This window comes from Nipponia nippon, unplaced genomic scaffold (genome assembly GCF_047370975.1).
Source record: "Nipponia nippon isolate SJK-2023a ecotype South Korea unplaced genomic scaffold, ASM4737097v1 scaffold_31, whole genome shotgun sequence".
NCBI lineage: Eukaryota > Metazoa > Chordata > Aves > Pelecaniformes > Threskiornithidae > Nipponia > Nipponia nippon.
Window position 1 is genome coordinate 2,162,920 of NW_028262349.1, and position 24,557 is coordinate 2,187,476.

The 24,557-nt window shown below is 62.4% G+C and overlaps 2 protein-coding genes across 2 annotated transcripts; both read right to left on the reverse strand.

Moving 5' to 3' along the window:
* Positions 1 to 143: 143 nt before the first annotated feature.
* Positions 144 to 2,419, reverse strand: IFI30 (IFI30 lysosomal thiol reductase). The gene is made up of 7 exons (XM_009471961.2): positions 2,028 to 2,419; positions 1,100 to 1,279; positions 948 to 1,022; positions 772 to 867; positions 536 to 688; positions 373 to 441; positions 144 to 281 (listed from the first exon to the last, which is right to left on the reverse strand). The coding sequence occupies exons 1-7, from the start codon at positions 2,160 to 2,162 to the stop codon at positions 216 to 218; spliced, it is 774 nt and encodes a 257-aa protein (XP_009470236.1). The 5' UTR covers positions 2,163 to 2,419; the 3' UTR covers positions 144 to 215.
* A 479-nt stretch (positions 2,420 to 2,898) lies between these two features.
* PIK3R2 (phosphoinositide-3-kinase regulatory subunit 2) lies at positions 2,899 to 23,478 on the reverse strand. The gene is made up of 16 exons (XM_087769451.1): positions 23,345 to 23,478; positions 15,720 to 16,446; positions 12,126 to 12,218; positions 11,531 to 11,593; positions 10,321 to 10,452; positions 9,920 to 10,121; positions 9,531 to 9,616; positions 9,132 to 9,237; positions 8,928 to 9,026; positions 8,603 to 8,783; positions 8,246 to 8,371; positions 7,822 to 7,964; positions 7,447 to 7,623; positions 7,088 to 7,159; positions 6,690 to 6,860; positions 2,899 to 6,410 (listed from the first exon to the last, which is right to left on the reverse strand). Exons 2-16 carry the CDS (start codon positions 16,057 to 16,059, stop codon positions 6,218 to 6,220), a joined length of 2,184 nt encoding a protein of 727 aa, XP_087625577.1. The 5' UTR covers positions 16,060 to 16,446; positions 23,345 to 23,478; the 3' UTR covers positions 2,899 to 6,217.
* Positions 23,479 to 24,557: the final 1,079 nt, after the last annotated feature.

Genomic DNA, 24,557 nt, shown 5'->3' on the forward strand with positions numbered 1-24,557 from the left:
AGGCGTAGGCGGCCGCCATGACACCCACCGAGGCAGCAGCGTTTCCGCGGGGCCCGGCGGAGGCCAGGCCCGGCGCCCCGGGGCCCGGCTCCCGCTCTCCCCCCGCACCGCTCCCCGCTCCCCCACGCACCACTCGGAGCCTCTTGTTTTTCCACAAAAAAAACCCCAACCCATCCTTTTTATTTGCCGCTCGCTGGGTGCTCCCACGCCGTCCCTCAGCGCCTGCAGCCGGATGGGGCCTTCAGGGCCCTTGAGCCCCCACAGGCCTCGGGCTTCTCCCCCTGCCAGAGAGCAGCCGATGGAGCCCCGGTGGGGACGGGGACGGGGACGTGTCCCCAGCCCTGCCGGCCCTCCCCGTGCTCCCCGTCCCACCTGGTAGAGGCGGCAGATCAGCCCCAGCAGCGAGGCCTCGGCCTGCGCCTGCAGCTCGTCCGTGTGCTTCTGCGGGGAGAGGGGCGACGGGGCCGGTCAGGGGGTCCCCGCGCTGCCCCAGCCCTGCCCGGCGCCCCGGCGCGCGTCCCCCTCCTCGCCGTACCCCGTTGATGACGACCCAGGGCACGTATTGGTGCGGGGGGTCGAGGGCCGCCGTCAGCTGGGCGTTGCGGTGCATCAGGGCGGCCCCCGCGTCCCCCTGCACGCAGGCGGCGATGCGGCCCCCGTCCAGCTGCGGGGCGTAGATCTGCAGGCACTGCCGGGGAGAGCGGGGGGACGTGGTCAGGGGGACGGGGACAGCCCCACGGCGGGGCGACGGGGACGGGGAAGGGGTCATACGGCCTCCAGGTTCTTGGTGACGGAGCTGCCCGACTCCAGGCAGAAGATGACGGGGAAGTAGGTGGTGAAGTTCTTGGCCTCGTCCATCACGCAGGTCTGTGGGGACGGGGCGGGCGGTGAGGGGCTGCCGGACCCCCCCATGCCGGCACCGTGGGGACGGGGATGGTCACGGTCACCTCGATCATGTTGCCCAGACACTCCTCCGGGCCGTGCTGGCACTGGAAGTGCCACTTCCCACTGATGTTCTTCTCCTGCAGGACCAACGGGTCTGAGCGGGCCAGCGGCACCGGGGCGAGCGCCCGCGGCACCGGGTCGGGCCAGCTCCTACCTCGGCGTTGCCGTAGGGCACCAGGGTGATGCTCAGGGCCTCGGCAGGCAGCAGCAGCCAGGCGGTGAAGAGCTGCTGGACCAGGAACCCGCGGCACGCTGGGCACAGGCTCTCGTAGTAAAGGCTCAGCTCCACGGGGGCGGCCGCCGGGCGCGAGAGGTTGGCGCAGCGGCTTTCTGCCTGCGTGCGGGAAGGTTTTGGGGTGCACGGGGGGGTACGGCTGCAGCCCCCTGCCCCCATATTTGCAGGGGATGGGGGAAAAGCTGCTGGGATGTGGGGCAGGAGGGGGGACGAGGGTGTGCAGCGCTGGGAGGGAAGTGAGAGCGGCCAGGGGCCTCCTGCAGCAGCACCGGGGCTTTCCACAGGAACTTCCCCAAAATATTTTTGGGGAAAAGCGTATCTGGTGGGGCCAGGACGTGCCTGGGTGGGGGTAGAGCCCAGCACCCACTGCCGGGTGGTGGCTGCGGCCCCGCGGGGCTCGCAGGGCGCTGCTGGACCCGCCGTCGCAGCGGTGTCACCATCCAGGGATGTTCAAGGTGGAATAAGCTGAAAAGCTGGATTATGCCGAAAAAGCAGAAGTGCCAGCAGCGCCTGGGGAAGGCTTGGGGCTGGGGTCTGGCTGTAGCACGGCGCTTCCCCGGGGATGCCGGGGAGTGCCACGGTGCCAGCACGGCACAGCGGCTCTGAGCATCCCTGCGGTGTGCCAGCCTGTGCCGCGGGGATGCTCAGAGCCGGCGCTTGGCACCGGGTACCACGGCCAGGCGATGCCCTGATGCCGTCCCCGCGCGCCCCAGCCCCGCTGGCCGGGCAGGCGCCCAGCCCCGCACGTGCCATTTTGGCGGGACCCGTCCCCGCGTGCCGGGCGGCCCTGCGTGGGCTGCCAGCGCGAGCGGGCGGCCAGGGCAGCCCTGGCACCGGTGGCTCTGACCTGGCAGGCGATGGCGATCTCCTTTGAGCTGCACCAGAGGTGGGCCGGGTAGTCGCAGCCGGGGAAGGCCACCCCGAGCCCCGGGGCCAGCAGGGCCACCAGCACCAGGAGAGCCAGCAGCACCGCGGGGGCCATGGGGACGGTGGGGTGGCGCGGAGGCGAACCCGTCCCCGCGAGGACTTTTAAAGCTTGGCTGCGCCCGCCTCCGTGCGCCCTTCCTGCCCGGCTCAACCGGCCTCCTCCTGTGACGCCGATGCTGCTGACTCACGCGGGGCCGTCCGGCTCTGGTCACCCTGTCCCCACTGTCCCGCCGGGGGCCGCGGCCCCGAATCGGGGCTTTGGGGGTCGCAGCCCCTGGTCCCAGCCCTGCCGGCGGCTGCCGCTTCCCCGCAGGTTGCGACGGGTTGGAAACAGAAACCCAACCCCGAGCAGCCTACGCTCGGCGTCTCCCAAACAAGCAGAGGGGTGGCTCTGTGTCGGACCCCCGCCGCGGTCTGCCGAGCCCCCCTGGGCTGGGTGCAGGTGCTGAAGCACCCCCGGGCTGGCAGCTGCGGGTGCGGGCAGAGGGTGCTGCCCAGAACCGTCCCCTGGGCTCGCTGCCGGGGCCCAGCGCGGAGGAACCTCGCGCTTCCCCTGCTCTTTGGAGCCGCCGCTTCCGGCTGTTTCTCGCCCCTCCGGGCTCCGCTGCTGCCTCCTCGCCCGGCCGGCGAGCCCGGGGCTGGCCCCCGCGCGCCCCAGCCCTGCACGACCCCGGGGAGCCGAGCCCTGGCACAGCCCAGCACCAGCCGGGCGATGGGTCACATCCTGCACCCAGCCCAGCCCTCCCGCCTCTGCTCCCCCGGCACAACACCCTTCCGCTGACATCTCTGCAGCCGTTTCATTAATTCTGTTTATTTCTTTCTTTTTTTTGTTTTTTTGTGGGGTTTTTTGAAGTACCGTACAAAAAAAATCCTCTTACAGTAACAAATACTGGGTTTACATTAGTAAACATCAACAGAAAGAGCATAGAGAACTACTGCTGGTAACGAACAGCTGAAGTGGCAAGTTATTTATTGCATATACCTAGGAACTAAAATCTCAGGAGCATTCACGCATGTCCACGTCCTCTCCGAGCGCAAAGCCGCCGGTGACACGGGGGGTTTACACGGGGGAGCACGGAGCATCCTGAGCTGGGACACAGAGGGACGAGAGCCGAGCTGCGCCCCGGGGAGCAGGAATGGCCACGTCGCACCCAAGGGATGTGGGTTGGGGGAAACGGGGGGGTCACAAGCAGCAAAGCACAGCCCAGGGCCTCGAAACGCATGGCTGCCGGGTTCATCCGGCGGCGCGAACAGCACGAGCCAAAGCATCAAAGCACAAATCACAACTAGCTTAATTCTGGGGGAGCTGCGCTGCAGGCAGGGAGCTCAGGGCCTGGGCTTCCACCCCAGGGGGAGATGAGGGAAAAAGCTGTGTTTCAGGGAGCCAAGTCAAGCACCGTCAGGGAAAGGCAGCCCTGGGGAAGGGCATTTTCCTCCTCGTTGTACACAGGACTTGCAAGCAGAGCCCCGTTGGGGACGGGGCACGGGGACGGGCGCTGGTGGGCAGGAACGGCAGTGCTGGAGGACGCAGGGGGTGATGGCGGCCCCCCGTGCTCGCGCTGAGCTGCCCACACTGCTGGGGAGGAAGAGGCTCTGTCTGGGGAGGAAGGGACAGCGTGGGGAGAACAGCAGAAATTCAGCCGAAAGGGTAAAAATAAACGCTGTCATGAGAAGCTGGAATTTCCCCGGCCAGCAGAGCCGGGGCGAGCACCAAGCGAAGTGTCAACAAGCGATGGCTTGAAGCTGAGACTCTCCCAGACGCTCAGCAGGCCCTGGCATGAGCCAGGAGCAAACCCGCCGGCAGGACTGGCCCCGAGCTCACGTTGGTGGGGGGTGGCGGGGGGACAGGGCCACGGTGGGGCGAGCGGCTGGAGGACCCCATCCGCCTGCGGCCTGACCCGTGGCGCAGGGACGTGCTGGAAGCGCAGGGACGAGTTCAGGACCGGGGCAGGACCAGTGTGGAGTCCCCAGGCTGAAAATGTGCCGCCACAACCGGGGCGGGAGCCTGGCAGGAAGCTTTGGGGCCTTGGCACAGCCCCCTTGGCCACCCCACAGGCCCCAGGAGGCCTCTGCAGAGAGGGCTATGAGCACTGGGCCTCCCTGCCCCATCCCCACATGCTCTCATCTCTCACGTCTCCGAGCCGAAACGATTCCCTTGATTATCCCTGACAGCTTTTCCCAAGTGATCCCCGAAGGCAAACGCAGCCTCCCCTGCCCCGCAGCTCCCCCGACCCATCGCCTGCCCCCTCCCTGGCACTTCGGCACCCGAGCGCACGCCTGAGCTGCGATGGGTCGGGGACAGCACCGCTGCCCCGCATCCTCGGAGCGCTGAACACCGACAAACCAGAACCAAAAAACACGGCCCAGGGCCCGGAGAGGGCATGCAGAGCAGGGAATGGGGTCTGTACAGTCGAGCATAGGAGAGCTGCCAAAGCAACGGGAAGGGGATGTTTGCTCCAGCAATCCCAGATCCAAAAGGATCCGGGGACCAACCTGGAGCGAGGCGAGCAGCAGAGCTGAGCCAGGGAGGGAGAGCATGGTCCCCGACGCGTCGAGGACAGGACGCAGGCAGAGCACAAGCACACAGCACCCCGCGGATCCGGCGCAGCTCGAGTCGCGACACAAAGCAGAAGCGTCAAAACCTACAGCATCCACCAGCCCGTCCTGAGGACGCGGCCTCCAAAAGGGAAAGGAGCCTCTCCAGCAAATCAAGAGGACAATTAATGCTTTCTTCAAGCCAGGCAGACAAGATAACGCAGTAAAGCAAATGCCACCACGGCCTCAACTTTTAAAGCTCTTCCAGGGCCACCTCCGTTGCCCTCGAGCCCTCTGAACTCAGCATTATCCGAAAAGACGCAAGAAGCCCTGCCCGCGCCAGCCAGCTGCGATGGGCGGCACTACAGCAACCCCCCGCTCTTTCACCCCAAGTCCCCGTACAGTACTCGTGATTATAAGTGCTTTGCATACATAGTTTGACATCATGCATATACATTTCTATGTGCTAAGGCCCTTGGCCCAGCGGAGATACCGTCCTCCTGCAGCAGAGAGGTCCTTCATTTTGCGTAGGGCTCGTAGTGTGCGTCGGACTCCGGCCCCCTCCTGCTTCAGCCAGCAGGACCCGAGTCTGCAACAGCCCGGCCAGCTGCTGCCCACGCGCTTGCGTATCGTAGTGGGAGTTCAGCAAACACCAGTACTAGGTAAGCAGCCGATTACGAAAAGAACCGTATTTACAGAGCTACAGTTAGCTTCGATGGGTTACGTCTGCAGAGATTCACCGAAGACAGCCAGAAACAACGAGCTGTGCATCCCACAGATTCTGCCGGGAAAAAACACGGGTACCAACACGGATTTCACAGCTTAGTTGGCACAACTAAGGCGAGAGATTCATCGCTAACCGGATCCTCCTTCCCCAGACAGCAACACTCAAGGGGTGGTTATGACACCAGGGAACAAGACGGTGAGGTGGGGCATGGCCCGGAGCAGAGACCTCGGCCGAGCAGCCCCATGGAGGATGGGGTTTCTCCTTTCTAAACGAGTCTCTGCACGGAAGAGCAGCACCCCTCGTACCAGACACCACCGCAGCCTGCAAGATCACCGAGGGAAGTGAGAGTGGAGGACGCCCGCGCTCAACTGCTCAGCGCAGCCTCCTCCTCTGCCTCCTCCGGCATCCGGGCAGGGAGCCCCTTGCTCAGAGCAGCGCTCGCGGCTGCTTGGCTGAGGCGGTGACCCACATCGTAGCGCACCGAGGAATCGGGAATCTAGCTCTAGAGTGATGCGTAGCGGGGCGACCTGCCAGCAAGAAGGGGATCTGACCTGCTTATCGGGGAAGGGGAGGGGGCTGTGCTCGCCCACAGCAATTCAATCACAACTGGATCCCACCTCCTAGAGGCTGGAGCCCACTGGGAGTCAACAGCCCAGCCTTTTTGTTCCATCAGCCAACACAGGTTTCAGCTACAGACCAAAAGGGACACCAGGAACGGTCACAGACATCTCGGAGGCTCTGGAGGGGCAGGAGCACAGACTCAACTATACAGGGTGCAAGAGTCCAGAGCCAGAAAGCAGTGCCCTGGGGAGAAGCTGAAGGCAGCTGTTGTGTTGTGCACGGGCTGCTCATCTGGCCGGTGGCTGGGAAAGGACCGGGTGAGCCAGCGTGACATTCAGGGAGTCATTGTGCTGCACCAGGGACGTGTGCTTGTAGTGCAAGACCAGGTCTTTGAGGGAGGCGTAGAGGTTGTAGGGTTCAGCGAACCCGTAGCCGGTTGCCGTTTTGTAGATCACGCAGTGCTTGGTGTCACCGTCCACCCTGCCAGGGAGACAAGGGAGCACGGGTCAGCGGCACGCCGGTGTGAGGGAGCCCCGCTGGGACAGGGACAGCAGAGCACAAGCGGGCGTCACCGAAGCAGCCCAAAGATATATCTGGCCCTGGCAGGAGGAGCCGAGGCAGACGGGAGACCTCGGGGAAGCCCAGCCTGCCAGCTGACGCCTCCGCCAGCCTCCAGCATCTGGTGAGAGAAGGGCAGAGCGATGCGGGAGCACAGCCCACACCAGTTCCATCCCGCCACGTCCGCTTGGGGGTACTCACACCACGGAGCAGGCGTAGCATCCCTTCTGGCTGCTCTCACGGATCAGGAAGGTGCCGTCCCGCTTGCCGCACAGCATCTCTTCTGCCTGCAAGCGGTTGATCTTCCCCACGTACCACGTCCGCTCCTCGTGGTGCGGCAGCTCCTCCTCGTCATCCATCATGGAGTACTGGCTGCAATTGAGCACTGACAGGGTCAGAGCCCCTCGGCTGGGGCATGTGGCCCCCAAATCTCCCCTCCCACTGCTAACTGCCGTCACCCTTTCTGGCAGGGAAGGCGTCCTCAGCTCCCAGGCAGGGAGATGGGACTTGCCTGCGGCTCTGGAGCAGGCAGAACCGGCTGTGCAGCCTGCGCTCCTGCAGCCCCCCACATCCCACAACGCGCAAGCGGGGACACTCACTCCTCCGTCTCGTTCTTGATGCCCAACCACTCGTTGATTTTCTTCTGCCGGGCACCCTTCTGTGTCAGCCACCTGGGGAAGGAGAGGCAGAGCTCAGCGCAGGCAGCGTGCCCGGCCTGCGGCGTCCGGACCAGACACCACTTGCGCAGTCATCACCAGAGGGCAGCAGCCATCCCCTTTGAAGGACTGCTGTGCCCCAAGGCTGCATGCTGCAGGGCTCGCTCCTGCACCCAGCAGCCCGCAAGCCCGGTCCGACAAGCCCCAAAGCCCTCCAGGAGCCAGCTGCATTGCTCCCGGGCCGGGCTGGAGGGGCAGCGGGGCCCGGCTCCCAGCCCTCCACGGGGGCAGGCACTACGTACACCAAATACTGGTCCCGCAGTTTGCGCAGCTGCATGAGGTCTGGCTTGAGGCTGTTCATGCGCTTGTCGATCTCCCGGTTCTCCGAGGCTTGTTTCTTCAGGTCCTGCTCCAGCTTCATCTTGCTGTCGTGGATCTCCGTGATGCGAGACTTGAGCTTCTCCGAATTCATGAGGATCCTGGGAGAAGGAGGGGGGTTTAGGCTGTGAGCCAGAGTGGGGGAAGCAGAGGAGGAAGCCTGCCAGCTCCAGCCCACAGCATGCTGCTGGAGAGACAAGGATTGCGCATGCCTCGGCTCTGTGCTGGGCCAGGATGATCCTTCCAGCCCCCAGAGCCCTTCTCCAGCAGGGCAGGTCACCAGCACCCCCCGTCCTCACCGTTGCACCTCCTTCTCATTGCCCTCCCGCCGGAAGCGCTCGATGTACTCCTTGCTGCATTTCTCCTGCGTCTGACACTGCTCCTCAAAGATCTTGATTGTCTCGTTGAAGGCCTCGATTGCCGTCCTCTTCATCTGCAGCTCCTGAGGAGAAAGGAGGGGAGATCTGAGGAAGGGGGAGCATTTGGGCAGGTTTCTGCCCATTCACATCCCCTCTTTCCCCCCTCCCCAAAGCAGCACTGTCCTTCCTGCAGCCAAAATACCCCCCTCTTCAAAGCCCGTTCTCTGGGGAGTCCCCTCAAGTTCAGGAGCAGACAAATGGGGCAGTGGGTGCCCAATCTCTGCTCTCCTCTGTGCACAGCAGTGTGGCGGCCAGCGAGCAGGGGATGTCAGGGCAACCCCGGGGGAAGGCAGTGCCCGCATACCTGGGAAGTGCGTGTGTACTCCTCATACAGCAGGTCGTACTCCCAGCTCTTGTCCTGGTACTGCTGGTGATAGACCTTCAGCTGCTCCCCGACAGCTTCTACGCTGTCCTCTTTCACCACTTGGTCCTGCCATAAGCACAGCCTCAATCAGGACCTGCTCCTGCCCTACGGCAGCCCCCCGGCAAGGCAGCCGGTCCCACAACCCCCCCCCCAGCCACCCATCACCCCACAAAGCAATATCCCACCACGGGGGAAGGGGTGAGACATTGTCATCTACCAAAGGGCCAGGGATGGACAAGGAAATGCCCCTGGTCCAGGCTGTGCTGGCCAGCCGCACCCCTCTGGCACAGGCCTCACCTGCTGGTATTTGGAGATGGGGTAGAGCAGCCTGGTGTCCAGCTTGGCGTTGTACTGGGCGAGCGACTCGTGCCGGTAATGGGTGATGAGCTCCACCACCGAGCCGAAAGTCAGAGGCTCTGAGAAGCCGTACTTCCCCTCTCGGTGAAAGATCTTGATCAGCTTGTTATTGCCTCCCTTTCTGTAGGGGGGAGGGGAGAGAGGGCACTTATCACCACCCCAGTGCCCTACACCAGCCTGACGTCTGGGTGTCCAGGCAGCCGTAATTGTGCCGACAGCTCCACCCCAGAGCAGCGGAGGCTCTCGGGGGACCCCAGCGCCCTACCTGAGCGTGAGCGTGTATTCCCCTTGGATCTTGCTGGAGGCATCGCGCACCAAGAAGGTACCATCTGGTGTGTCCCGTAGCTTCTCGTTCACCTCCTCCCTGCAAGGAACATCATTGTCATGGCCTGTGAGGCACAACCAGAGCTCCCCTAGATAACTTGATGGGCAGGGCACTCAGGACGTGAGCTGCCAGCTACCCCCTTACCGAGAAATGTCACCCCAGTACCACTCGGCGTCCTGCAAGGGCACGCTGTTCCCGTTGGCCAAGCTGGCTGCACTGGGCTTTGGCTTAGGTGGTTTTGGAGGCAAGGCTGTAAGAGAAGGAGGGTTGAAGCAGGGTGAGTCCAAGTCCCAGCTCCCCACGGGCAATCCCTCGGAGCACCGAGTCCCTCTCCCTGCAGTGACCATCCTGGGAAGCCCCGCTTGGCCGCCACGCTGCCCGAAGCTGCTCCAGGCACATCTGCAGCAGCAGATGAGCGCCTGAACCCAGCCTCCAGGCACAGCTGGGCTACAGAAATGCCCTTGGCATCCCGCTCACGGGGGCAGAGACTCCACACCCATGGAGCATGGTGCCTCGGGCCCCAAGGAAGAGGCATCTCAGTACCTGGAGGCAACTGCTCCGGCTCCAACTCCTTCGTCTGCAGAAGTATCTCCAGAAACAGCACGGAGAAGTCAGGGCTCAGCTCTGGGCTGCAGGGAGAGAGAGGCCACGATCAAGTGGTTGTGGGGGAGAACCTGGCACTGCTCCCGTGCCCCCTGGGGTCGGCTAGTTCATCCCAGCGCACAGCCCAGCTGCCAGATCCCAGGCTGACACAGAAGCAAAGGCTCTGCCGTGGCTTTGAGTCCCACCTCTGTGGGCTGCCAGCAGTTCAGTCCCACATGCAGCAAGGCAGGGGCTGCGGGCAGACCTGCTGTTACTGGCTGGACTCCTCGTCCTGGCAGGCACAGCGGGTGACACTTGGTACACAGCTGGAACCCGAGAGCCGCACGTACCTGGCGCCAGGCAGCCGGAGGAGAAGGGGGCCGAAGATCTCTCCCAGGGCCCGAGGGTGGAGGCTGTTGCTCTCGGCCTGCTGCGATACCTTCCCCAGATGCCGGAGCAGGAACTGCAGGGTGAGCGTGTTCTGGAGCGGGACCGCAGGCGACTCCAGGGCCAGCAGTAGCTGCTTCCGGCAATTCTCCGGCTGAGGGATCTCTGGGGAGAGAACAAGACACGATGGAAGGGTTGGGACACCCGGCACCACTCTCCACGCTCCGGCTGTGTCACAGCGTGGGAGCGCTGTCGGCAGCAGGGGCCACGTGCCAGCCCCCATAGGAAAAGGACTTTTAATACCCCAAACACGTCCGTCCCGCCCAGCCACCCATTCCCAAGTGTGGCCAGGGGAAGCCCTTACCCTGCAGGACGCGAAGGATGTCTCCGTGCACGGACACCGGCACCACAGGGGAGGGCAGGTCCTGCAGGTAGCCTCGCAGCGCCTCACCCAGGGAGTGCACGTCGAAGGGCTCCAGGTCGCCCAGGGTCCAATCTGCCAGGGCACAGATTTCCCATGGGTGGTGGGCACAGCACCGGGCACCCAGCTGGCAGCTCTGGTGCTGCCAACACCCATCCCAGAGACCATCGTGCACCACCTGGCCAGCTATCCTGGGACACAGCAGCCCAGCATGAAGGAGCTCAGGCAGCCCTTGGGCAGCTGAGCCCACACAATGGAGGCCACCTGGAAGTGCCCCCTGCACCCCAGAAATAAGCTGGCTCTGGGAACCCAGGCAGGTCCTGCCTGGGAGGGGGCCGAGGTCATTTTGGATGCCCACACCCTTTGCCTTGAGCCCTGCCACAGGAATCCTGGGCACGCACGACTCGTGTGACAATTTTGTTCCCTGCTGCTGGTAGAGACAAGCGCAGACTGACCAGCCACACGCTGAACCCGGCGGGGAGAAGGTCTCCCTCAAACCGTGTCGTCCCATGAATGCAAGGTGCAGGCTGTCGGGACAGCACATAAAGCCTGTCCCGAAAGCAGCGTGGCCAGAGCTGACAGCACCGTGTAGCTGGGGTTTGCAAGAACGACTGCGGAAGGGGACAAGCCAGCGTGGTGCTGGATGAGGCCCAAGCCCAGCCGAGTGGGAGACAACTCCGAAGGCTCCCTGGCAGAGACATCAGCCGCCGGCACAGCGGAGCCAAGGCTCCAGCCACCAAGCTGAGCTGAAAGATCCTCCCCTGCTTATTAGTGGTGTGACAGAGCCAGAGAAGCCTCCACCAGCCCATCAACAGAGCACCCCAAGAGCGGGGCACCCTGAAGAGAGAGCAGGAGACAAGCACAGGGGTTCACTTGTTGGCCTGCGAGTCTCCGAGCCAGTGCCACGTCCCTTTGCTCCAGCCCACACACGGTGGCAGGAATCCCCACCTCTCCTGTCCCTTCCATGCGAGAGGGGGACAGGGCCGTGTTGGGACGGGGGACGGCCCAGCCCCACAGGCAGCGTGCCGGGAGTCAGGAACTGCCGGGGACAGGCAAGCCCGGCCTGGATTGCATTACTGCTGGCGCTGTCACATCCACTAATCTCCTCCATCTGAGCCGATTCGCCTCCTCACCACGCAGAGCTGGTTCTTACCGGTTCTCAGCGCTTGCCTCAGTTCGGAGCCAGATGTCCTGTACAACATCTCGCTGTCTAACCCTGCGGAAGCGGGGACACTGCTGTTAGCTGCGAGCCGTGCAGCTCCCAGCGCATGCACCATTTCGGTGCCAGCCCAGCAGCCGTGCGCTGGCCGGGCTACGGCTATGGCACGGCTAACTAGGCCTGGATGGTGGCTAAGCCAACCTCCTGCAGATGCTGCTGCAGCCCCCTTGGCCCCCAGGACACCTGGTTCAGTGGCCCCGTTTCTCCCCCACAGCACAGATCCGGGCTGGAAGAGATTCCCAAACCCCAGCACCCATCCGGGGTGTGTAGGCATCCTGCATGCAGATCCAGCGCCCTCACCCCAGGCCTCTGCACAGGACGGCACAGCAGGGTCAAGCCCGGCTCTGGGGAACAGCAACTCAAGCCAGGGAGGAGCAGGAGGCCCCCCCTTCTGCAGGCAGCTGCCTCCTGCATGTCCCATGGGGCTCGGTCCAATACCAACAGCTTTTAAAGACAGCTGCCTCCCTCTCTGCCCTCGCTGCGGGGTTTTGGGGGGTATCAGCCCTTGGTGCTCAGTGTCCCCCCTTACCTTTCTTCTCAATAGCTTCCACCAGCTTCACCAGCAGCGGCGGTGCAATCTCCGGAGGGCTGAACTGCTCCTGCAAGTCTGGGAGAGGAGACCCTGGGGGAGAGGGAAGGAGAGAAGGGATCAGCCCCAGCTCGGCACCCAGCAGATGCTCTGCGGCAGAGCCGGGCTTGGGCACAACCAATGCTGCTCCCAACAGCAGCGTCCGAGAGCAAGGAAAGCCGCAGGCCCTGCCACGAGGCCACAGCCCACGTGAACACCGCATGGAGGCCGCGGGGAACCCGCGAGCTGGCCCAGAAACCGGCACAGCACTTGTCGAACCCAGCCTTGCTCCGAGCCCCCAACAGGGTGTGCATAGGGGGATCCCTACCACTCCCTGCAGAGGCTCAGAGGCAGAACGTATCCCCCCGGGGACCCCAGCACCCTGGGCAGGCAGCACAGGGGTTACCAGGACTCCTGGAGCTCAGGCTGGGCTCAGTCCCTGCCCAGCACAGGGGCTGTGCAGGGCTGGTGGAGGAGCACGGCCAGGGAGCTCGCTCGCGGTGGTGAGCTGTGATTAATCCAACGATTCAGACAGAACGCCGTGTCAGCAAATTCCTGCCCTTGATTGCTCGTTTAACATGGAAACCAGCCCTCTGCCTCCCCCTCCCCGCAAGCCCACAGCCTCAGCGCAAGCTGTTACAGGGCGCAGACAGCCCACAGCACAGGACCAGGGTCCCTCTTTTCCCAGGGGATCTGCGGCCCTGCATTGGGTGGCATTTTGCTGTCACCTCCAGAAGATCTTGAGGTCCCGGCTCCAGGCACCCCGCTTCCCTGTGCTGGAGGGGTGATGCATGCCAGGGCAGGAGTACGCAGGCCCGGCTGGGCAGCTGCCAGCGGGAGGCTTGCCGAAGGACGAGCGGTGCCAGGTCCCGTCTCGCTTCCAACTGAGCACCAGCCAGTGCAGGAGGCTCCTCCGGGCCGGTCCGCAGCACCGGGCAGACCCTGGGGAGCCCGCGGTCGGTGAGGACACCCAACACGCTCCACTCTGGGGAGGCAGAGCCCAAAGGCTGCTCCCCATTGCAAAACACGGCTCTGTTGTCATGGATCTGACCCGAACTCGCCCGGTGTGGTCTCGCCACAAGGCGCAGCAAGCTGAAATTCTGCACCCAGCTGAGCCTCCTGCACCCACAGCCTCGTGGGGAGATGAAGCAGCTCGTGTCGGTGCTTCAACTCAGCAGCCATGGAGCAGAGGGGCCAGCACCCAGCAGTTCTGCAAGGGCCTGTGCTGCTGGGGGAGCAATTCCCCTCCAGAGAGAGCCCCTGGGCATGGGAAAGGGCCCAGCATGGTGCTGGTCGGGTTGGGGAAGCTGCAGGCAAGCTGCCAGGTTGGCAGCTCCAAGCCTGACCCTTGGGAAGGGCTGAAGGGAGAGTAAATACTGGTGCCGCCCACGTGGCCCGGCCGGGAATGTGCTGCTTCAGCAGGCAGCAGCTTGCCTTTTTTTGTCAGGCAGCCTGTGCCGGAGCCAGCAGCGGCTCCCGAGCCTGCCGGGCCTCCGGGCTGGGCTGCCGCAAACAAGGCCGCTCACAGCACGGCCGGGGCAGCTGCGGAAATATTTCCGAGCCGCATTTTCCGCTCGTGTTCTCTGCGGAAGGCAAACACCGGCAGCTCGTAAATTCACCGGCAGAAAGTGCTGGATCTCGTTGTTCTGCAGGGCCAGCCCTGCTCCCGGGCTGCGTGACAGCCGTGGCACTGGCCCCGCTCCGCATGTGACACTGGGGGGCTAAGGGATCCCCACCAGCCAGGGCAGGACCCAGCAACGCTGCCAGCTATGAGCTTCGTGCGGCAGCCAGGAGACATCTCTGCACGTCCCAAAGTGCAGACCACGAAGAAATAACACAGGCTTGGCTTAAATACAGTTTCTCAGTTGCAAAAATGCGTCTCCTCACCAGCATCCCAGCAGGTTGCATGTAAAATGGCCCTGGGCTTTTGTTTGCCACCCTGCAGGCCCTGCCTGTGCCCAGGCTGGAGGCTGGCTGTGGGGATGTTCCCACAGGGGACAGGGACAGGGCTGGCACCCCCCTCGCGTGCCCTGGTACCCTACCCCGTCCATCCCCAGGCAGGACGCAGACAGGCTGGCTTTTGGTTTCTTTCCCAACCGCGTCTTTTCTGTGTGTCAGGAGCTTTGGCACGTATCTTCTTCCACAGCCCTAAGATCCCCACCCCTGCGCAGGGCAGTGGCTTTGACCACCCAGACGCACCCCCACCAAGCCCTGCTTGAGAAGAAGAGGAGAGCCCACGAAGGCATAAATACAGCCCTCGAGGGAGCGCAGGGCTGGATGCAGGCAAGGCCGATGCATCCACCGCAGAGCATGCCCCAGGCTCCCAAGAGGAACTGCTTTCTTGGAAAGGCAGGTTGCGAGTGGGATGACTCAGGTCAGCGGCTCTCGCTGCCAACCCAAACGCATGGCCCGGCTGCATTCCCACCCCGCGGAGACGTTTCCCAGGGCCGCCCCTCTGGCTCCAGGAGCAGGAGCACGGGAGGCAGTTGCGGGGAGCCACGCACCCAGCCCCACCACCCTGGTTTCTGAGACTCTTTTCCACTCCTTAAGACCCCGGAGATGTTTCACTAGATGTTTCAGCTAGAGGCATCTGATGGGATAGCAGTGGCTCCCAGGCAGAGAGGGATGGGGAGGATGCAGGACTGCCAGCCAGGAGCGTGCTCCGATGCCCACCAGCTCCTGCTGCTGACCCTACTCCTCCCACGAGCACCAGCACGAGGTCTTCTGCAAGGCACAGGAAGGCAAAGCGTGGCTACAACCCCTGTTTGCTGTCTCGGAGCCCCCAGGGCCTGCTGAGCCCCTGCCATAGGGGCTTATGTGCCTGGGAGCAAGAAAAATAGGCAAAGAGAAGGCAGCTGCCACAGTTTTATGGGCAGCACTGAGGCACGGCGGCTCTCCCAGCTCCCGGACCGGGTCCGTGCCAAGCCCAGCGCCAGCTGGGAGGCAGCCGCAGGTGCAGGGCAGCCCATGGCCTGCCCGAGGGCGGCTGCCCAGCCCCAGTGAGAGCTCTGCGATCCGCAGGGAGGGATGGGTGCCAAGCAGACAAGCAATTAGCTCCAGTTCTCGGAAGTACTCTTTTAGACCCTGACTTTTCTCCTCTTGCCCAGAGACAAGTAATTGTGTGTCTCAGCGGGGCTGAGCGGCTCTTGGCAGAGAGCAATGCCCTAGGCGCTCCAGAGGCAGGGAGGTGGCTGGGAGAGGTCAGGACTTATTCCTAAAGGGAGGGAGCGGGGCAAAACCCTCAGCGGAGCAGGGAGAGGGACCAAGGACCACAGGGATCCTGGCTGGTCGTGGGCCAGAGAGGGAGAAGGATCTTGCAGAGGTAAGAGTGGGACGAGGCTCACCCCAAGAAGCTCTGCTAAGCAGATCGATAAGCTGAAGGAACAACGTGCTTTTCTCTCGGCCAGGACTGAGTGCGAGCCCACAACTCCCAGGCAACTCAACCGCACTGCTGCCTGCAGGGCAATCCAGCGCTGCAGAGCCAAGGGCTCCACCACTGTCCTGCAAAGCCACTCATACCCCCTCGTCCGCTCCACGGCAGGCAGCAGGGCTTACCTTGCTCCAGAGCCTCCTGCAGCCGGCAGCCGCTGGCCCCCGGTGTCGCGGGCAGGGGTCTCTGCACTCGGGGCCGGTGCGAAGGGACAGAGATCTTCACAGGCCCCACGTACTCCACGTACGTGCCGGGAAAGTCGCCCTTCTGCTTGGTCCGCTCGTTGACGCCCAGGATCCACCCAATCTGATTGGGGGTCTGCTCATCCCCGTCTTTGAAGCCCAAGGCTTGCAGGGCCCCCTTGCTCACCACCAGGATGTCCCCAGGCAGCAGATCAATGTCCTCCTCGCGCTCCTTGCGGTAGGGGTAGAGCGCGCGGTACTGGAACCCATCGGTGCTGCCCATTCTCTCGGCTGCGGGGAGACCGGCTCTGAACGGCAAGGCAGCACGTTTTGGGCGGGAGAGGAGGGATCTCAGAGGCAGCTCTCCCCCATCAGCACTCTGAACGTCTCTGTGTGAACCAGCACCCCAGGAGCCCGGTCCAGGTGTCCCGGCGCGCTTAGGTGCAGCCCCTTTTCCTTAGCTTGAAACCACGATTCAGCCAAATTATGGAGCAAAGGGAGAAGGAGACAAACATAATCCAGCACTGGTGAGTGGGCATGCAGCAAAGAAACAGGAGATCAGGGTCTGCTTCAGCAAAAAAGAAGCAGGTTTCTTGGAGTCCGGGGGGCAAAAGCACAGTGCGCTTCCAGCCCAGAACGGTGTGGCGCGCTGTGTCTCCCTTTCCAGTGCCTGCAAAGAGAAGACGACTTGTCACTGCACAGCCAGGCACCCCGCACCCTGATGAGACGCCAACATTCAAACCAGGGGTTCATCTGAGGAGCCGAGAGAGGCAGGACTCGTTTCTCTCCTACCTACCAGCCGATGCTGAGCCCTGGGTCCAACCAGGACATGCTAATATCAGTTTACACTCCCAAAAGCAAGAGAGGAGCCAGCGGCTGCGGGCAGGAATGCCACCTCCTCTCTGCTACAGTCAGGCACCAGCTCTGCATCTTAAAGAGGTTCACTCCTGCTTCTTCAGCTTACCCTCCTCACAGCACTTATGCAAACAAGAAGACAACAAGTGGGACAAAACAGCCTTTATGCAGGAACTTTTGCATACAGAAAAGGGTGACCCTGCAACCACCAGCTGGAGGCCCTGAATAGGAGCAAAACAAACAGATTTAACCTTTCCTTGTTAAATCGATTAAATTTTACAGTTCACCTTTACATCTCCCCATGCAGTCCCCCACAAAGTCATTTTCTGAAGGTAGCTGCCCGCAAATATAGGTTAACCAAGCTTTCAGCGAGAGGCTTTCGAGATGCTTTTGCCATTCCCACAGAGCAGCACTTCAAAGCTTTGCTCTGAGCAAAGTAAATTTTTGAACTTTCAAAAGCAGCAACAGCATCAAGTGCGGGCATGGGTTCTTTTCGCAGAGATGGAGGTGAGATGAGTTAAAATAATCTTCAGAAGCCTTGAAGTCTACTTAGAGCTGCTAACTGCCTTTCAGCTATTCAGAGAGAAATTGAAGAATATGCTGCCTGCCCTGCCCAGAAATCCACCAAAAAGAACAAACCTGGGTTATAACATGTCGTTGAAGGGATGTATGAGCTGGGGCATTCCCACCAGCTGAGCACGTCCTCTTTTCCCATCCCGTCCCAGCCGCGCGGGCCAGTTTTCCACCTCCCCCAGGCAAATCTCAGCGTTCCAGTTCCCGCAGCCAGGGCATGCAACCAAGGACCGGACCTACAAGGCACCGGGGCAGCCAGAAACCAGCCTTCCCAGGGACACCCTAGGCATGCTGAAACGCTGCAGGTCCTATTAATGGCTTGAGCTGTTTTGGCCCAGAAACCACCAAAACCAGCTTAAACTCTTGAGTCTCATCTGAAAACTATTAGTGAGCAGGAAGGCGCTTCTGAGGGCTGCGGGAGCCTCTGCAGAGGGAGGCGAGGAGGCAAAGGGAGCCAGGGCACCCTTCCCAGCGGGGTCAATGCACAACCAAGCACGGCACAAAGCCAAGGCTGCTCCGACCGCTGGCTGGACTCTGCGAGAGGCACTAACGTTGGTGATCTGCAGTATTTCAAAATAACCCTTTCGGGCCAGCAACACGTTACAGTTCACATCAGCTACAAGCCCCACTTTCCTCCCGCACATGCCGCCACCCCTGCACGCTACCAGAAAGTCTGAGATCTGTGCGAGTCCCCTGTGAGCAGCCAGCTTCACCTCTCTACAGCCAGGCTCCCCAGCCCAGCACCACGTTGCGGGCTCCTTCCCTTGACAAAGAAGAAAGGCACAAAGAGGCCGTGGCACATGAAACCTGTACAGCAGCCAGCGCCCGCGCTAGTTGCCTGAGCTCGGGCAAGCGTCCCAGCTGGGCTGTCTTTGCCATGAATGAGCAGGCGCTGCCCTCGGGGAGGTAGGACACTTGCAGCCAGGCTCCGGCGGGTGGGGAACAGGATTGAGCCTGATCTGGATCACTGGAGAGCTTCTCCGGAGCTCCAGGAGCAACACCAGGCTGCAGGACTCATGGAGAGACCCTGGGGACAGGGGTGTTTGTGGGAGAAGCAGCACATCCCAGTACAGCTGCCATGCAAGCTCCCACTGTGCTGGGACAGCAGCAGCAGGGAACTCACAGCAGAGCCCGCATTTCCCCAATCCAACCAGCCCCAGCCAGGAAAATATTACTTCATAATCCAGAATATAAAGAGAGATTTATGACCAGGCTCACTGCCTGCCCCTCGCCCCTCTGAACGCTGCCTGTCAGGGTCCGGCGGAGCCGAGTCGGCAGCGCCGGGGGCACTGTCTGACTGCCAGGGGCCGAGCGGCCGCTGTGTGCCAGGACAGGCGCCGGCAGCTCCCGCTCCTCCCGGAGAAGACAGACCCCATAACGCACCCCAAGGCAGCGGAGCCCAAACCCAGCGGGTCGACGCTCCCCTGCAGGCACCTCCCCAGCTTCCACCCGCAGATCCCAGCCCCGACTCCGGGTGCCTCAGACAAGCCAGTGCAGCTGAAGAGGCTAGAAGGAGAAAACGCTCAGCCCTGGCAAACTTGTTCAGTAGCTTTTAAGAGCAGACCTGCGTGGAGGGGTGGGAAGAGAAGAGAGTTGCTCCAGAGCACCGAGTTTCTCCAAAGAGCAGGTCCCGCAGCTCCTGCTCCATCGACTCCTTCCAGCCTCCTTCCCTGCGGTGGGAATGCAGAGCTCTGTGCCACTCTGCTCTGCAGGTCCCAGAGGGTCACTGGGCACACAAAAAAATACTCGGAGCCAGCCTGGTCCTGGAGCAGCCTCACCTGCCTTCCCCACGCTCAGCCCGTATGAGGGTGAGGAGCCCCCTGGGAAACCCAAATCCACATGGCTAACGCCAGCGCTGTCCTCTCCAGGGGAAACACTTGTCCTCTGTCCTGCCACAGACCCAGCGAGAAGCTTCCCAGGCTGAGCTGCGTGTGCGGGATGGCAGCCGCCAGTCAGGAAAGCTCTGCACCCCACGGAGAGCAGCTGCCCGAATCGTCGTGTCTTTGGGGACAGGGAACACGCACTTCCCAAAGCCCTGGAACAGCTCTTCAGAGGGAAGGCGAGTTGGGAAAGGCAGTGCCCCGAGCCCGGGACACGCACGAGCCTGTCGGCTGGAAGCACACCTCCGAGCCGGGGCTCTGCGTGCACAGGAGAGAGGGAGCAGCTTGCCAAAAGATTCCAGCTGGGCCCGGCTCCAGGTTTGCTCGGCTCTCGGAGAGGAACCTCGTGTGTCCGTGCTGGCGAGCACTTGCTTAGGCTGCTCTGAAAATCCCATGCATCAGACATCTAAATACCTTTGGTAAATCTATCTCAGCGCCCAGAAACAATCCCTCGATTCATTAACTGCTGTCAATACTTTCTTTGTTTAATACATCGGTTTGAAACAAAAAACACATTACAAGTCTTTTCGTGTGTGCCCAGCACATAAATAAAAGCATCTTAACGTTTCAAATGTGGTTCCTGTGCTTTTTAACCCAGTTCCAAGCGCAGTTCAAAGTGCAGCTTGACTCGAAGCGAGACTGAGCGTTACTTTCCCTCCAGTGAGGCGAAAGAACGCATCAAAATATTTAAAAGAACACGCTTACAGCAATCTACACAGCTCAAATCTTTCCAAGTTACATCAGGTCCTTAGCGAGCAAAAAACCACCAACTCCAGTTTTGAACTGTAAAATGCTACATGTTAATGGGTTACAATCAATGAAAACAAACCTTTCCTTTAAGAAAAAGAGAAAATAGGACAATGCAACTAGGGATGGAAATAAAAATGGACACGGAACCGCCTGTCACATCGTGCCCTATCGTGACAACTGCTGCTGCATCGAGTCTTTCTGACCTATGCAGCCAGGGCAGCTCTGCTGGCCTTGCAGCCTGCCAGAGCAGCAGAAGCCGGCGGTGCCAAGCACACCGGGGGTCACACTGTGCCCACAAGCACCCGAACCACCGAGCAGCACCAGGGCGGAGAGGGCGAGAGCTTGGGAACCCCTGGTTTATAATTTGGGACAGACAGCACAGCAATCCCCTGCACTCCCGGGCAGCTTCCCGGGCCAGCTCCATCCCTGGCCCGCCAAAGAGCCTAAATGACGACTCGGAAGGCTTGAGCCACAAGCGAGGCCGCGGCGGAGGCGGGAAGGCCACGACAAGCCATGGGGGAACAAGCAGGGCGAGCCCGCAGGGAGCTGGCGTGGGCGGGAAGCGGAGCTGGACACGTTCCACCAGCTGCCCCCAGGGAAGCGGCCAGAGGTGGGGGGAGAGCCAGAGCCGCACCGGGGGCTCACGCTCCCGGGCTGGCGACGGCCACGGTGCTGCCAAGCCAGCTGGTATTTCCCTCTGAACAGGGGAAAGCGGCAGGGGAGCTGAGTTATGCCATGCACTGTGCCCATGCCAGGCCCACTGTCCTGAGAGCGACCACATTGCAGCAGAGGCCATTTTCACCTCTTTTCTCACCAAGAAATGCTTCTCCTGCAGCCAGCAACAGAGCCCGAGGAGGAGCAGCATCCTGCCCATGGCCACCAGCTGCCCTTTCCCAGGGATACAGAGCATTTGCTGCTCAGACTTACATTTCATTAAATATTTTGCTTTATTCACTGAAACCCAAGGAAGTGAAGGAACATCTGAAACATTTCACTGAAAAAGTAAATGTTATAGTTAGCAGGGACCTGAGGAGCCTCATAAATCCCTGCCTTGGGATGACTGATACCTACCTCATTTCTAAGAGACAACTGGGGGTCTCAGTGACCTCCTCCTCAAAGGCTGGACAATCTGAGAGCGCCTCAGGCAATCTGCAGACCTACTCCAAGACTTCTCTTGCTGTCCAGAGGTTTCCCCTGACATTGGACTTTCTTGCTTCAGTTGAAGCCCGTCCTGTCTCACCCACCTCAGCGACTTTCTTCTCCAAGAGCATTTTGCCTGGCCAGAGACTTTTACACACCGGCACCAAGCGGAGAAGGACCAAGCACCCTACACCAGCACCGTCCCTTTGCTCCAGGCTCCCTTTACACCAGCCCGCAAGCAGCAAGAACACTACTTCCATTTTAGGAGCATTCACAGAGCAGGGTTTAGGTTTTTTTTGGTTTTTTTTTTTCCTCAGAAATAAACCCAGGAGCTGTGCTTTGGCGACTTCCCTCAAAACTTACAGTTCTAAAAAACTGAGTATGTAAAAAAAAAAAAAAAAATCCAACTGCTCTTGCTAACTCATCTGCTTAAAATCACATTCCCTGGGGTATTTGGAATCTTTATGATGATTTATTAGCAGCTCTGCACAGCGCAGCAATCACATGAAGCAGCCTACAAGGTGAGCAGTAACCATCTTAGCAGACCAACATTATTCGGGTATTGGTTGAGAGAGGCGAGACCTTCCAACTTGAGAAATCCACTGTCCCTTCCTCTGTTTGCTTTTTATCTTCCATTACTCAGTTACTTTAGCTCCAAGCTGCGGCTCCAGATATTCCCAGAGGAATTAAAAGAGCCCTTGATATTATAAATATTCTTTTTCATTGTAAACACACGCCAGCACTCAGAGCGAAGCGCCGGCGCTCTGACATGGCTCCAAACTGGCTCCGCAAACCACTCTGCTCCTTGCCGCATTCCAGCTGAGCTGTGGTTTCTCTTCCAACCCAGAGCTTTTGTCCAGTGAGACCCAACTGCGGGCAGAAAGGATTTTCCTGTGTGCTTAAAACCTTGTTCTAGCGAGTTAAAAACCCGAGGGTTTGGGGCAGCAATCACCTTTCAGAGGACCAAAGCCTCGTCGCGAACCGCACGGGCAGATCAAAGCACGATCTGCCCACGTCAGAGAAGAGAGTCACCAAAGAAACCAAACCATCGCTTGGCCTTTCCCACATCATGGAAGAGTCGATGACTGGAGCAGAGGCCAACCCAGCCTCGGGGACACACCAGCCCTTCGCATGTCAGGGAAGGGCGGGGGAATGGCCAGGAAAGCAGTGATTTAGGCTATATTTACTCAGCTGTCTCCATTCTCTGCTCTCACAGAGAAAGTCACAGGGCCAGTTCCCCAGTGGCTCTAAGAGCTGCTCAGGAAAGAAAAGCCTCGCATTAATGGGGAGGAGAGGCGGCCATTCCTCTGCCACACCGGGCAGGGGTGCCGAAAGGCGCAATGCTGATGCCACTCCAGCTTTCTGCAGCTCTCGCAGAGCTCACTGGAGACAGGTTTTCCCCCCACCTTTTATTTCCCATTGACCCCCAGTTTGGGAGGTGCGTGACCACAGGAAGCTTCCTCTTCAAGGGGCTGAGAAGCATCCCCAGCATTAGAAAAGACACAGGGCACAAACCTCACTGGAAGGAGGCGGGCTGGCCACCATCCCAGAGCCAGGGCTTGGTGGCAACTGTGTCTAGAGCCAGCAAAGCCACAGCCACCCCAGGCCAGACCCCGGGCCATCCAGAGGGACAGGCGCATCCCCGGGCCATCCAGCCCCAGCCCAGGGCCTGCTGGGGCAGAACCGCGGTGGGGCCAAGCCCTCAGCCCAGGCTGGAGCCGTGCAGCCCTGACGGGCCGCGTTCCTCCGGCTCTGCCACCCCGAGGGGGTGCCAGGCACCCTGCCAAGGGGGGGTCCCTGCACCGGCACCACTGCAGGGGGAACGGCACGGAGGTCCCCATGCTGGCACTGCTGGGGACCGAGACGGCCTGGGGGGACCGGGGAGCACGGCCCTTGCACAGGGAGGGGACGGGGACAGCCCCGGCACCGCGGCGGGGGACACAGGGGACCTGCCCCGGCACCGCGGCGGGGGACACAGGGGACCTGCCCCGGCACCGCGGCGGGGGACACAGGGGACCTGCCCCGGCACCGCGGGGCGGGGGCACAGGGCCAGCCCGGGGGTGGCACGGCCCGGGGGGGACGCTGCCCCGGCAGCGGGGCACCCTGCGCTGGCACCACCGGGAGGGGGACGGGGACAGCCCCGGTGCTGCCCCCGGGGAGCGGGCAGAGCCTGGGCCCGGGGGGCCCGGCGAGGCGCTCCCACCCAGGGCCCCCGGGGCGCCTCAGGCTGAGGGGCCGCGCTCACCGCGGGTCCCGGCGCCGGCCCGCTCGCCGGGCCCTGGGTCTGGTTCCGATCCCGGTCCCCCTCTCCCCCGGCCCCCCTCTCCCCCGGCCCCGGTCCCGGTCCCCTCGGCCCCGGCCCCGTCCCACCTCTCCGCCGGCCCCATCCGCCGCCGCTCGGCTCCAGCCCGCTCCTGCCTCCCAGCCCGGCGGCAGCCTGGGAAAGGACCCGAGCATCGCCGGAACGGCCCGAACCCGCCCCGGAAAGAGCCGACAAATGCCGGAGAGGAACGAACCTCCCCGAAGCCTCAGCGGTCCCGCCCCTTCCCCCGGCCGCCAGCTGCGATCGGGGCCACGCCCCTCGCCCGAGCCGCTCCGGAAGGAGCCGAGGGGTCGCCGGCGCCAACGGCCGCTCGGCGCTGCGGGCGAGCGCGGCGGCGCCCCCTAGCGGCGGGCCGTTACTGCGGATCGGGCACGGCACCGGGCACCGGCCACCAGGCATGGGGCATGGAGCACGGCACCGGGCCTGCACCGGGCACTGCACCGGGACTGCACCGGGCATGGGGCACAGCACCGGGCATGGGGCACGGCACCGGGCCTGCACCGGGACTGCACCGGGCACTGCACGGGGACTGCACTGGGCATGGGGCACGGCACTGGGCACCGGGCACCGGGCATGGGGCACGGCACCAGCCCTGCAACGGGCACTGCACCGGGACTGCACCGGGCATGGGGCATGGGACCAGGCACTGGGACTGCACCGGGCACCGGGCATGGGGCATGGCACCAGGACTGCACCGGGCACCGGGCACTGCACCGGGCACTGCGCCGGCCATGGGGCACTGCACTGGGACTGCACTGGGCACCGCACCGGGCAGGGGGTACAGCACCAGGCATGGGGAACAGCACCGGGCATGGCACAGCACCGGGACTGCACCGGGCACTGGGCACTGCACCAGGCACTGCACCGGCCATGGGGTACGGCACCAGGCACTGGGTGCTGTGGCCATGGGGTACTGCACTGGGCACCGGGTGCTGCACTGGGCACTGGGCACCGCACTGGGCGCTGCATTGGGCACAGCAGCGGGCATTGCACTGGGTTCTGCAGACACTGGGCACCGCGCACTGCACCGGGCACCCACAACCCAGGCCCAGGAGCCAGGCTCGGTGCCGGGGTGCTGCTGGTGGGGCCGCGTTCCCCCAGCCTCCCCGCCTGCTGGGCAAGCGGAGCCCCGGGTGAGCGGGGGCAGCTCTGGCACCCACCAGCGCCCGTTTACCCCTCGCCATCACCCCACACAGTGGGTGCTCCCTGCCCAGCCCCACTCTGGTGCCAGCAGCACCGAATCCAGCCTCCCCGGCTGCA